The sequence below is a fragment of the Phacochoerus africanus genome, chromosome 3 (genome assembly GCF_016906955.1).
Source record: "Phacochoerus africanus isolate WHEZ1 chromosome 3, ROS_Pafr_v1, whole genome shotgun sequence".
Classification (NCBI taxonomy): domain Eukaryota; kingdom Metazoa; phylum Chordata; class Mammalia; order Artiodactyla; family Suidae; genus Phacochoerus; species Phacochoerus africanus.
This window is the reverse complement of record NC_062546.1, coordinates 118,072,759-118,087,040: the sequence shown is the minus strand read 5'-3', so window position 1 is coordinate 118,087,040 and position 14,282 is coordinate 118,072,759. Positions and strand designations below refer to the sequence as shown.

The following is a 14,282-nucleotide window of genomic DNA, read 5'->3' as shown; positions in this document are numbered from 1 at the left end:
TCTTAGGAGTTCCCTCTGTGGACTCGTGGGAGCGTACTTGAGCACTGCTTCCTTAACCATCCACCATCTGTCTGTTCAATGTGCACGCACAGAGCCGTAATAGTTGTGTGTAATGTGTTTTGGAGTGCGGTGTATTGCTCTTTTCTGAAACTTTTTCCCTTTCTTTTTTTTTTTTTTTTTTTTTTTTTGTCAACTTTCTGCATTGGCAGAGCATCTTGGGATTGAATTTATGGGTATGGACCAATCATCATTCCTTTTAGCCTGCAGAATTTAGAACCTATGAGCTGAAACCTTTTTTTCCCCTGTCTACTCTTACCTTTCAGTTCCTAACTAATTTCCTCTCTCTTTAGAAGGGATCATACAGCTATAACAATGATTTCTCTGCTTTAAATCTATGGTTAGTTGACCGACATGGTACTGAGTGTAGCAGCTTTTAGATTCCCAAGTTTCACTTAGAATTTAAAACCACCTTACCTGCTGTAAATTCACACATATCCTATGTTCCTTGACCCACTGATTGGATCTGGCCACCATGCTGTTATTTCAGAGCTGGGGTAAGTTGGAGTGATGCATGAGGCTGTAGGAGGAACCAAACCAGGGGCCTGAGAACAGAAGAAGCTTTAAATATATCAGCTTAAAAACACTCCACCTTTTAGGCTAATGGGATCTTAACAGACAATGTAAAAATCATCTATTAATATAGTAACACGGAAAGCTCTTACCCTGCAACATAATATATACATAGACTTGGATTACTCTGATTTTCTGGAGCTATTCAAGCACTACTCTAGTCAATGTCATTATCTTATGAGCAAGGAAATAGGAAACAGAAAGAAATAAGCCTTGTGCTATTTTAGTTGGAAATTCTAGGGCTAATCGAATTAAACTTGAGTCACTTGGATTATCCAGACAAGTAATCAAATTGAAGTTTTCACACTGTAAATGTAACATATCTCCTATGAGCATATGAATGTGAGGCATATTCTTCTGAAAGGGCTTTATCCTAAATAGTTGGGAGAAAAGGCCAGTCTTGGGAGGAAGGAGAAGCCATTCTATCCTCCCAGAGGCTCTTCATACAGGTGCCTGGGCTTCCTGAATGGGCATACAGCCCTGGAATGTGACTCCATGGGGCAATATAGCAATTTCCTGATTAACAGAATAGCTGGTCCCCTATCCAGCTGGTGTCAGTGACATCATTTGGTAAGAGCATCTTATAGCTGCTGCTTCCCTTTGAATGATAACATCAATCTATACCTAATGTACTTCCATAATTTGTGGAAAAAGAGGCTCTAGCAAGCTCTATAGGTTCCAGGGATAGAAATTCCATTAATTGTCTGTTGTCCAAAAAAAAAAAAAAAAAAAAAAAATTCCAAGAGAAAACTGTTCATTTGATGTAAGAAACCCCACATTCATGTGAGTGATCCTTTGCACAGCAGAGAATATCATTCAAGGATAAGCACAACAGGGCCCACAAACATCCCGCAGGGGACAAGGTGGTCTATACAAGGGAAGTTATCTATTCCAGTTACTTTTCTCGGGGATTAAAGTGATCCCACTTCTAAAAAAGCTTATTGGTCTTCCCCACAGGGCAGAAAAAAAAAAAAACCACCGTAACTTCCCCTCTTCTCTCCAACTGTATCTTTCCTGCTTTGTCACTTTAGGATATAAATATTGAATTTAATATTTTATTACCAAACAATTAAGTAAGTTGACAAAATTTCAGATGGATGACCTCTGAAGGGTTCACAAGGCACACTGGTATCCGCACATGTTTCAAACGCAAACCTTCCAGAGGTTCCAAAGTCCCCAGACAGTCAGAAGATTCCATTCTTAAGAAACATCAGACCTTAAAGGTCAATTAAAATGAGACAGCCAAGGCTTCTGTCTCTGAGCCTTGCCAGATAAGTCTAAAACATGTGTTTGATCTGATTCACTTCAATGGGTCCAGCCAAACAGTAACGGCCCAGAAGCGCTTCAACTCATTAAGGCAGATCCGCCTGCCAAAGGGACTGATAGATTCTTTTTTTCAATGCTGCCTGTCATTTGCTCTTGTCCTGTTGACCCAGTCACACTAGGAAAAAAAATGGAGAGGGTTTACATTATTGTTCATCAAGTATTTCTCTTTGAATACATTTATTTTGTGAGGGTCACCTGATCTAGTAAACCATTGCAAAATCAGATAGAAACTTAGATGAGACTCAAAGAATTCAGATGCTGATGTGAAAACAGAATCCTAATCCACATCTGTGTTCTGTGGGACTTGGGTTTAATTGGTTTATCTTGGTGCTTTTGCTTTGCCCTTTGGCCTTTACTGGGCTGCCTTTCTATTTCCATGACTGGTTTTCCTGGAAAATCAGAACCTTCTGACAGAACCTATGAAGAACGTACACCATTTGCTTACAAACCCAAGTCCATCTACACTTTTATTATTAACAACCACCCAAAACCTTGTCAAAAGAATCCCTGAGAGGCACTACACATTTCCCCCTTCAGCCCTTGGGTAGATCCCATTTTTCTAGGTGGCAGAAGCACTTTCCCAGGTTTTTCTAAAGATACAATTGGGAAGGTAACAGCACCTCCAAAGGCTTGCCACGTTATAAGAAAAAAAAAATAGAGTAAGAGAAAGAGGTATAGTAGGGTCTTCCTTTTCCAGGCAATGAAACTTGCCATTCCTGTTTCTTAATCAAATCATCACAACCAAAGGATCCCTGCTCTGAGTCCTCCATCCCAGAGGAGGACCAGTGGGGGCGATGCCTTTGCTGATTAGACATAAACTGATCTCGATGCCCTGGGTCAAGGCTGAGGCCCTAGAGGCATCAGCTCCCACATTAACACCTCTTGAAATTGAATTCCCTGTCCTGTGGCTGGGAGGGGGGAGGGGAGGGCAGTAGACAGGAGCAATTAACATCCAAGCATTTATATACCACGTCCTCATTTGACTTTGCGGCACAAAACCTATGTGACACCGCGCTCCGTCTGCTGGCCCACTGTTGCCCTTGCAATGCACCAGCTGCTTTGCTTTCTAATTGTGGCTTCCACATGACTGCCAGCCTAGGGTAGGAGTTATGCTGTATGGGATAACCCTTCCAATTTTGCATCCACCTTTTCTCCCCACCCCAGCATCTCCTCCCTCTGGTTTCCTTTTATGTATTTATTTTTCCTCCCTTAGTATCGGGCATGCTGAGCCAGGGATTTCAGATGGCTCCTTCACTTCTTAACCTTGTTTTCCCTCCTACCTGGCCTCCTCCCTCTCTCCATCATTCTGTCAGTCTGTCTGTTCTCTTGGTTTGTTTTCCTTTTCCACTTCCAAACCTTTTGGTTTGTTTTTGTATAATCTCCGCAGCATTCTGGTCTTTTTACCTGCTGAATCTCCTTCTCCTCCTGTTAATAATCAGTGCTCTATTAATTTGATTTGACGATGTTCCTGACCTGTTAACTGGAATTTGATTACCATGGGCTTGGCTTGTAGGAAATGTTTTGATTCACGATAAAGTCTACTGTATCATAGAAATTACATTGCACTTTTTCATTCCAAGAAGAACTTTCTGCAAATTGCCCTTTCTCAGTAGAGAAAAAAGTGTGGGTACTGAGACAGAGAAGCCAAATTGAAATTTTCCATCAGGCTCCAGGTTGATGTCTAGATAGAAGACCACCATTGATTGAATATTCCCCAGTTCTTGACCAGCTCCATAATCCAAGTAGCAGATACAGCTTGTAGGTTGAGTTCTCTTTCTCATTGAATTTGTGACTGTCTTCCACTAAAAGTGATCAGACCATTTGGAAGCTTAGCTCCAAAGAGGATCAAGTTCACTATTAAATCAGCCAATCTTGTTAAGATCCTGACCACCCCACCCCACCCCCCCGATATAAGCAAGTTATTCCCACTAAAAAAAACTGAGTTGCAAATAGAAAGCCTTTCCTAAATAAGACACCTTGGGGATACAGTAGAGCCTTCACTTGGAAGTTCTAAGCACCACACTTCCTTAGTGCCACCTCCATTAGCTAATTTGCCAAGTTGGTCAACACAGGAATGGACAGTCTATTCCAAACCATGTCTACCATTTGTGCTAGTGGTTTTGTATCGTGGTGAGTTAGGTCTAAGTACAACTGGTGAAGTCATGATAATTGTTCCTCAAAGGACTAATCTTCATCATGGCCCAGGATTATCCCACCCATCATACTGGGTTTCTCTGATACAGTGCCCTGCTATTCCATGTTGTGTTGCTTATGTTCATGTTTTACTGTTAAATCGTAGGGCTCCTGCCTCAGTTTTGTTGCTAACTACAAGTCAAGCTCATGTTTGAAAATGTCTTTGAGTTGGATTTTTTTTTTTAAGTGAACAGTGACTCTTTGTAAAGACCATGGGAATATAAAATACCTGGGAAATCAAAAAAGGCTCAGGGTGAGGGCAGGGATGGGGCCTGGGAAAATGGAAAGAAGGGAAGAAGGAAGATGGGGAGGGTCCCAGCAGTGCCAATTCCAGCTCTTTTTATTGGTGTGGATTCCTGTTGTCTTTGCAAGAGTTTTTTTTTTCCGAAAAATGAAATCTACAGTGTTAACCAAATCGTTATTTTATAATTAATGTTTACGATTTGTCAGTTTCATCCATGTATATTTATAGCTTGCAATTAAAGTAAATAAATAATATCATATTTTTATTATAAATGGCCCCCCAGTGGGCTTTGCTCTTTTCTGCCCAAAATGTAGTTCAGAGTCTACTGTTCCTTAAGTATGTCTGCAAAAGTAATGAATTGTCCAGTGTGCATTTTCTCGTGAACATGGACAATGCAGCATGCCAACTGTTGGGTTGTAAGCCCCAGCTGGCTCAGGGAGCCTTGGTGACGTCTGCTCTCATCCCTTTCCAGAAGCGGAGGAGCTCTACCAGAAGCGAGTGCTGACCATCACTGGCATCTGCATCGCCCTGCTCGTGGTTGGCATCATGTGTGTGGTGGCCTACTGCAAAACCAAGTAAACGTCCCCTCCCCCGCCACCTCTCTTCTGACAGCAGCCAGACTCCACTGCCTAGTCTTGATGAAAAGGGAGGGGAGGATCCCAAAGGGACTTTTCTTCTGATATTTTGTCCTAAATAATCCATTTCGAGGCTCTTTCCTAACCACATACATTAGAAAGCTGTGCCTATTTGTGTGGCTATGTTCAGAAGATTTCTGATCATCGGCCATTGCCTTGTGACTCCAGAAAGGGTGGGGGAGGGGGGCAGGATGGCAGAGGGACACAGATAGGGGTCTGCAGGTGTGGGTGTTCCTGAGAGGAACATGGTGGGTGCCCAGGTGTGCTTGTCATATTACTGCTGAGGACACATGCAATCTGCACTCATACTCAGGAGATAAAGGAAACACTTGGTGGTATTTGAAATACAGGGGTTCTTCAAAGGGGATGGTGATTATTTTTCAATTCCTTCTAATTCGGTTCTCAGTTCACATACTCCCAAGGTGGGATGTGCAAAAGGAATCTCTCAGGAGGAGAATCAAGCAAAACTTGCTTTGAAAGGATACAAGAGAAAACACTGAAACAGATTTGTGTTCACTTTTTTGGTCCTTTAAGCTGGGTCCATGTTAAGAAATATCTTGACCCACACGGAAATGAATTCCTTTCACTTTCCTCTCACCCATAGAACTTCCACTTCAAGTGTGAAATAAGACTATTAAATTGTATTTTATTTTTTTGCCTCATCATATAAACCCTCGTGCCAGAACCAAACAGGGGAATATTATTATGATTGAATTGAGGAAAAAAGACCGTATTCTTTTATGCCATAAAATCAAGGGCATGGTTGACATTTTCTTAATGGCCCAGGATTTAGTGTGTAGCCAGAATTTAGCTAATGATAGAAGTAAATAAGCCTTCACAGAATCCACCTTATGAGTCTTATTAGATTCAATCTCCATATTTGAATATGCATTACCTAGTTATACCAAAAGAAGTGTTACTTCACTAGGATCGTATTGTAATTGTGCCAAAATCTCCTTGGCAAAATAGCTACATAGCTTTACTTACAGACACACATTATGTATGATGCACAGATTCAAAACTAACAGCATTTTCTTGAAAGGCACCCAGACAGGCAAAACTATACATCAGTTCAGACTCATCAGTTGCGCAGCATGCAATGTTACCCAAGACAAATGACCGTATGTAAGACATAGGCAAAGATGGATTAATTAGGAAAGTTGGGGTTTTAGCTGAAATCAACTTCTTTTTTTTCTCCAACCTCTCAGAAGTCCAGTTAACTTTCTGTAAGTATCCCCTCCAGCTTAAATCTATTTAAGCTTGGTTCTATCTGCTAGGCATACATGATTCTCCTCCTGAGATAGAGGGGCAGGTCCTCCCCACCCCCTCCTTCACCACCAATCCACTGCCTTGAGTTTTGTGTTGGTAGAATTGACTGTACCAAAAAAATGTAAATAATAGAAACAAATAAGTGCTCCTTTTTGTCCTGACCAGGAAGCAGCGAAAAAAGCTTCACGACCGACTTCGGCAGAGTCTTCGGTCTGAACGAAACAACATGGTGAACATAGCCAACGGACCTCACCACCCTAATCCACCCCCTGAGAACGTCCAGCTGGTGAATGTATGTTGACTCTGGCCAGTGGAAAAGCTCAGCCACTCTCCTCTGTTCAGGCACCTTGAAGTTTATTTTCCAAAGCTCTTAGGCTCCTAGCTGCTGCCATTAATCACCAGGGCTTCCGGGAAGCCAGGAGAAAATAATGCGAACATTTTTTTAAGTGGATTTGGTGACTGTAAAACTGGCACATTTCCTCTTATAAAGTGTTCATTAAGGGGCTGGAATAATAACGTTGGGTTTGTTCTGCAGGGAAATCATACCCGGAAGAAGAGAAAAACATAAAGAAAAATAATAAAATTCATGACACAAGAATCAGAAGGAAATGTTTTATTTTTTTTATACTTTAGAAATGAAGGCTGCTCCAGCCTATCACTGATTAGCACTGATGACTGAACTAAAGGCTATAATTTTTTTTTTTCATTAGAGGCATTTCATGGTGCCTGATGACGTACTGATTCTGATTTGCAAACAGATAAATTAGGACATGAAAAGGTCAAGGCACTTATCAAACTCGCTTCAGACTAACAATTTAATACTTTCTCCTTCCCTGACTCTCTACATGATTCCAAACCCTCCAGATGAAATACAGCCTTCATCATTCAAATATATTTTAAAAAATTATTTACCAAACATTCTCCTTTAAATATAACAAAGTAATAGAATATTTGATCCTGAGAGTCTTTAGATAGCATCTTTTATACAGATAAAGACCCCTTTTTTTACAGATAAAGGCTAGGCCAGAGCTGGATTCAGCTTTCCTGGCTTCTGGAGTATTGCTTACTCCATTTTTCTGGTTTTCTTCATACCCCTCTGATGTTTGGCTTTTTATAGGCAAAGCTGGAAGATTATAGTGCAGTACTATTTTCTGTCCTACAGTCGAAGATATATTTTGTTCAAGCAGATATATCAGAGATCCAAGTTCAGGGTTGCTGGTTGTTCAACCATCAGCAAATCCCACAAGAAAGCCCTACAGGAGACTGTTAGTTTTCGTCCCCTTTACCCGTGTGTTCATAAGAATGTACTGCACAGTTGATAAATGCATTCAGTAGTGACACACCTGTAATCTGTCATTTTATGTGTTATAATACATAGGAAGCAGAAGGAGTGCCTGGATTCCAAGCTATGTGGCTGTGGGCTTTAACTTTTTATTTATTTTTTTCATTTTTGGCTGCCCCATGGCACGTTGCTCCCAGGCTAGGGATTAGATCTGAGTCACAGTTGTGACCTAAGTGGCAATGCCAGGTCCCTAACCCATTGTGCCAGGCCGGGGGAGCAAACCCACCGATCACATTGCACCTGAGCAGGAGCTCCAACTTTTCTAAACTCTATTTCTTCATTATGAAAACAGTCCTAAAAATAATACTGACTTCAAAAATTTTTTGTGGGCATTAAAAAAAGATAATCTATACAAAACACTTAGCCCAATGGCATTAAGTGAGTGTTGTATAATCATTAAATATTATTTTCATTAGATTCGTTGAGTTTACATCACCTTCCAGGAGCAAGAGTCCTTTGATGCTCAGACTAGAAATAGCTCATTACATGTGACAATGCCATCTTTTCCTTAAAGCAAAGATCCACATGGAATAGTCTTCCCTCCAAGAGAACCAGCTGGAGCTTCAAGCATATTTCAAGTTACATATATTCAATTCTTTAACTTTTAATTTTTGGCAGTGCATGTGGAAGTTGGCATGTGGAAGTTCCCAGGTTAGGAATCAAACTTGAGCCATAGCTGTGACCCAAGCCACATCAGTGACAATGCTGGATGCATAACTGCTAGGTTACCAGGGAGCTCCATATCAGGTTCTTTTAGAGCCCATAAACCATTAGATTATAAAGTGCCCTGTATGATCTAAGACTATTCCTGTCCATTCCCTTTCCAGTTATTTAGCTCAATTTGGTGTAAATACTAACAGCATTTAAAACAAATTATAGGGAGTTCCCTGGTGGCTCAGCAGGTTAATGATCCAGCATTGTCACTGCTGTGGTGCAGGTTTGATTCCTAGCCAGGGAACTTCTACATACTGAGGTCGTGGCCAGTGGGGAAAAAAAAAAATTTAAAATGTTCCTCTCTCATTAGTAAAAGGCAGTAATAGCTACTGTGATTTGGTGTTGAAAATAATGTAGAATGTACTTGGACTCAGTGTAAGACCCTCAAACTATTATGTGATTTGTCAAGATGTGTAACCTTGACAACTGCTCTAAGTAGTTTAAATCTCTCTGTAGCCCTGTTAGTCTTACCACTGATAGCAAGTTAAAAATTTTAGTGGTATCATTATGGCAACATGGACACTGGGAAATTGAAAGGGAAAGGTAGATCCAAAATATAGTTTTTTTTAAAAAATCTTCTAATGGCTTGAAATTTGAAATAAAACAAACCATCTATGTGCTTTTGTTTCATTCAAATATCTGTTTGACTTGCAACAACTATTACAATAATAAGTAGTAAGAAGACTTTTGCATTGAATTCTCGTGTTATCAATTGGAAACAAAGAAGACGCAGGTCTGTTTCTCATATACAATGTGGTGGTAATTGTAGGCCTTACATCGCATGCATATCCAAAGAGTAAATCATCAGCTCCATTTACCTAATCTAAAAGCCTTGGTAGCTAGCATGGGATTTTCCCTTTGGCCACTGGAGAAATGAATGTATGAGGAAGCATGTGCTAGAGTAGATTTGGGCGTGTGTGTGTTTGTGTGTGTGTGTGACAATGTTAGCATTTTGATTTCCCTGAATCTTCAAGTTGTGCCTTTTTCTTTATCCAGCAATACGTGTCTAAAAATGTCATCTCTAGTGAGCATATCGTCGAGAGAGAGGCAGAGACATCTTTTTCCACCAGTCACTACACTTCAACAGCTCATCACTCCACGACCGTCACCCAGACTCCCAGTCACAGGTATGAGAATTTAAAAATTGCATAGCTTTTCTCCAAGAACAAATCTTGACACATTGCCTTTTGCCCACTCTGCCAAAAAAAAAAAAGGATGGGGGATACTTCTGAGGCAGAGAGGAGGTACGGTAAAATGTATGGCTTGGGACAAAAACTAACTCCGGGCATGAACTGGCTCTGTCGCTTAATTGCTGTTTGAATTTGAGCCTCCATTTTTCATCACCAAAATAAGGGGAAACAATACCTACCTTAGAGGATTGGTGTTCCTCACCATTCACAGAATTGCTTCACTGAGAAGAGTGAATACTTAAGAGTTGACTTCTTCTCATGGTTGAGTTGCCCTGGGATATGCACATGAGAATTGGTTAAATAGCTGAACCCTAAATTCTTAAATGCCCTGGCGATCCACATTTAAGTGTGGGTGATCAAGGGCAGCAGGAGACTTCCAAATGGAGGGCGTAAGGCAAGTGTTTCCTTAATCAAAGCCACTTAAGAACAGAGAGACTCTAAGAGACTCAGTACAAAGTGGCATTTGATAAATGTGTGTTGAATGGGTAAACAAATGAATAAAGTGTATCCTTGCAAAGTCAGTCTAAATCAAGATCCTTTCTATAGCAAACATCTTTAGAAACACTTCTATTCTGAGACAAGTCAGGTCATAATGAACAACTGATATACCAGTCATTTCCAATACTTGTCAGATCACTTTCTTTCATTTCCATTTGTACATATAATTAAAAATATATGTATTTATCTCTCTTTGCTTCTTGCTTTTCCCGTGTAGCTGGAGCAATGGACACACGGAAAGCATCCTTTCAGAAAGCCACTCTGTAATCATGATGTCATCAATAGAAAATAGTAGGCACAGCAGCCCCACTGGGGGCCCAAGAGGACGTCTTAATGGCTTGGGAGGCCCTCGAGAATGTAACAGCTTCCTCAGGCATGCCAGAGAAACCCCTGACTCCTACCGAGACTCTCCTCATAGTGAAAGGTAAAACCGAAGGGCAAAGCTACCGCAGAGGAGAAAGAACCCCAGTAAGCGCATCCCCGTGAGCACCTGCGGTCCCACCTAAGGAATCTGCTCTAATGAGAATAAGGGGCGGCAGTTGCCTGTGCTAGGAGTGCTCCTAGTTGATGAAGCCATCTTTTGGTTTGACTGAACTCGTTTCCTCCAAGCTTCTTGCGTCGTCCAAGTGGCTGCCAGGCAACAGACTCTTAAAGAGCTGGAATGATTTGATGTGGAAGGTGCAGCAACCTTGGAGTTCCTAGCTCTGATCTTAGGCTCAGACCCCCTGGGGAGGTCTCAGCCTCCTCAGTTGTAACTTTAGAGCGATGGCATTCGTGAGTGATCAGGACCCTTCTAGAATGCTAAGTTGCCAGTTATCCAAACTCGGTTGAGCTGGCCTCCTGTTCTCATGTGCTAACTCTTCCTTACCTTCCAGCCTCAGTTAAATCAAATCAAGGGCCGTGTCATTGCTGACTGTCATGGGGAACCACTGCATTGCTTTGCACCACAGAGTATCCCTTTTATGAAATTCCAAAAAGGGATGAATTCATAAATCTCTTGTACACTTCATGCTGCAGTCTTCATAGGAGGGTTTCAAAGCAGATATTGCCTTTGATGTGGCCCTTGTTCCAGAATGTGTTGGCTTTCTTCTGAAGCTATTGGGCTGGGTAGAGAGGAGTCACAACAAAGGTAAAATAAAGAACACAGGGCAGTAAATGGAAAGAGATGCTTAATAGGAATATTGAATTCATAGATTTTTTTGATCCATTTCCACCTAAACTGGGAGAGAGTTATATCCAACCAGCATTCCTAGCCTATCAGTAAGCTGTTGCTTGTTTGTTTTCAAAACTGGTGGGGTTTTTGTCTGTTTGTTTGCTTGTTTCCTTTATGGTCATCTCAGTCTAATCTTTGACCACTTGCTAAAAGATTTACATAATGTCTAAGCCATATTTACTTTGTTTTCATGGGTGGAGAGAATTTTGATACACTCTTCCACTCATGCTCTGGGAAATACAACAAAAGATGACCAATTTGGGGTCTGCAGGTCATATAGAGCCTGCTGATTACTTTTTCAAAGGCCTTTACCCCAAAATGGTATTTCAGAATTATATGAAACTAGAGGTTTCTCTGTGGCTCATCCACCAAAAAGTAAGCATGGTCCAAAACTGGTTTAAAACATTAGTCTTAAATCCATGTGATGATATCTTTATGTATGAAGTCTGTCCTAATTCAGTCCTTTTAGAACCCTGAAAAAATAAGTAGGGGATAAATTCTTTCTTCATCACTCCTTGAGATACTTGTCTTTAAAGGTTGGCATTTCCTTGCTGTGGTAGGTAGGCTTTTTCACGTACCCCAGGTATTAACCAGGACACCAAATATACCTGAACCTAGAGATCATGGAGAGAAAAGATGAATCACTTCTATGGGGTGGTTGAATTTGGATTAGCATTTCTCAGAGAGCTTAATTTAAGTATCCCCCAAACAGAAAGTCTGAAACCTTGAGTCCCAAATATTTCCATCTCGAGACACTTTCCCATTTTAGACACAGCCAGATTGCACCTCCATATGACTCAGAATCATGGCTGAAAAGTGGGAGAGTTCATTGGTTTCCTGTTCCTGTTAGCTAGAGTTCAGATGACAGTGTCCTGTGTCCTCACAGGTCATGTCAAATTAGATTTGCAAATGCCAGCGTGAAGAAAAGAGTCCTTTAGTGCTGTGCCTTGGTGACATTTTTATCAAAGCTGAGAAATGTGACTCTGAATAAGCCACATCTTTCTCAGTGCTGTGCCAGGTCTTTTTGTTCTGGGGGAAGAATGTACAATATGGTTTTTTAAAAAAATGATACCGTCAATGTCTTGACAATGAAACTCACTGAGCTTTATCAGACATAACCTGACCTAAGGTGACCCGGGTCCGACCACTCTTGAGCAGCCATAAAAGATAAACCAGAGACAAGACAGAGGCAGCTGTGGGGAAGAAAGGTAGACCAGAGATTGGACAGAACTATAAAGATGAACATTTAAGTTACCTTTGAATGGCATGGTCGCTGGGATGGAGTGTTGCAAAGGGCATGTTAAGAAGTAGCATTTCGTGGAAAAAGTAAAAGCACACAAATGTGTTACACTGTTATCAGGAATCAATCTAAGTTACTATGCTCTTTTTTTTTCATAAGACATAACCTTATAGCTGAGCTAAGGAGAAACAAGGCCCACAGATCCAAATGCATCCAAATCCAGCTATCTGCAACTCATCTTAGAGCTTCTTCCATTCCCCATTTGGGCTTCATTCTCTAAGACCCCTTGGCCTTTAGGAAGGTATAGTATTTAAGCAATGCTTCTTTCCCTTCCGAATCCCTGAGCCTTGGTCTCTATAAACTGAGAACTTTCCGTGACCTAGTACCTTCTTAACTCACATGCTTTTATTTAAAACCATAATGAGATGGAAAACCCCAAACGCTCTGATGAGCTAGGCAAATGAGCTGATCTTTGCATGTACTCCCGTGAGAATACTCTTGGCTACATAATGTTAGATTCCAAGGGTGCTGAATGTTCTAAGGTCAACACCGAGAGGTAGACAATGAAGAGAAATTCTCTGTTCTCTGATGATGTGATATCGTGAACTCTGTCCCCCTTCCCCTTCCTGCTCTCCGCCTCTTCTTCCACCACACTGATGTGGGGTATTCTGTGCTCACACAGGTATGTGTCAGCCATGACCACCCCGGCTCGTATGTCACCTGTAGATTTCCACACGCCAAGCTCCCCCAAATCGCCCCCTTCGGAAATGTCTCCACCCATGTCGAGCACGACGGTGTCCATGCCCTCCATGGCCATCAGCCCCTTTGTGGAAGAAGAGAGACCCCTGCTTCTCGTGACACCGCCACGCCTGCGGGAGAAATATGACCACCACTCTCAGCAGTTCAGCTCCGCCCATTGCAACCCCGCGCATGAGAGCAACAGCCTGCCTCCCAGCCCCTTAAGGATAGTGGAGGATGAGGAATATGAAACCACCCAGGAGTATGAACCGGCTCAGGAGCCTGATAAGAAACTCACCAACAGCCGGCGGGCCAAAAGAACCAAGCCCAATGGCCACATTGCCAACAGGTCCGAAATGGACAGCAACACAAGCGCTGAGAGCAGTAACTCAGAGAGCGAGACGGAAGATGAGCGAGTCGGGGAAGATACACCCTTCCTGGGCATACAGAACCCCCTGGCAGCCAGCCTTGAGGTGGCACCTGCCTTCCGGCTGGCTGACAGCAGGACTAACCCAGCAGGTCGCTTCTCTCCACAGGAAGAATTGCAAGCCCGGCTGTCCAGTGTAATCGCTAACCAAGACCCTATTGCTGTATAAAACCTAAATCCACCCATAGATTCACCTGTAAAACTTTATTTTATATAATAAAGTATTCCACCTTAAATTAAACAATTTATTTTATTTTAGCAGTTCTGCAAATAGAAAACAGGAAAAAAAACTTTTATAAATTAAATATATGTATGTACAAATGTGTTATGTGCCATATGTAGCAATTTTTTACAGTATTTCCAAACGAGAAAGATATCAATGGTGCCTTTATGTTCTGTTCTGTCGAGAGCAAGTTTTGTATCGTTCCCGTGATTGCTTCTCCACAGTATTTCAGCAAACCACCCCTTCCCCCGCATCCCCGCCATGTATTCTGTTTTTGCTGGCTTTTTGTGCATTGCATTATAATGTTGACCGGATGTATGATTTGCAAGATTTACAACTGTCCCTCTGTTTGCTTCGAGTAATACCCGTTCAATACGTCTTATAATGGCACATCCATCCC

At 41.7% G+C, this 14,282-nt stretch overlaps 1 protein-coding gene across 11 annotated transcripts in view; it reads left to right on the top strand.

Annotated features, from left to right (window-relative positions):
* NRG1 (neuregulin 1) overlaps nucleotides 1-13,976 on the top strand; it is a 1,067,009-nt gene extending 1,053,033 nt beyond the window's left edge. For 4 of the 11 annotated variants that reach the window (XM_047772522.1, XM_047772525.1, XM_047772523.1 and 1 more), the window contains 6 exons: nucleotides 210-233; nucleotides 4,866-4,968; nucleotides 6,463-6,589; nucleotides 9,350-9,480; nucleotides 10,259-10,465; nucleotides 13,177-13,976. In XM_047772522.1, the coding sequence (XP_047628478.1) occupies nucleotides 210-233; nucleotides 4,866-4,968; nucleotides 6,463-6,589; nucleotides 9,350-9,480; nucleotides 10,259-10,465; nucleotides 13,177-13,828 (1,244 nt within the window). In that variant the 3' untranslated portion in view covers nucleotides 13,829-13,976. Of the gene's footprint in view, nucleotides 1-209; nucleotides 234-4,865; nucleotides 4,969-6,462; nucleotides 6,590-9,349; nucleotides 9,481-10,258; nucleotides 10,466-12,653; nucleotides 12,796-13,176 lie in introns of those variants that run through there. The other 7 variants (XM_047772527.1, XM_047772526.1, XM_047772524.1 and 4 more) reach the window with 3 other exon arrangements.
* The last annotated feature ends 306 nt before the right edge of the window (nucleotides 13,977-14,282 follow it).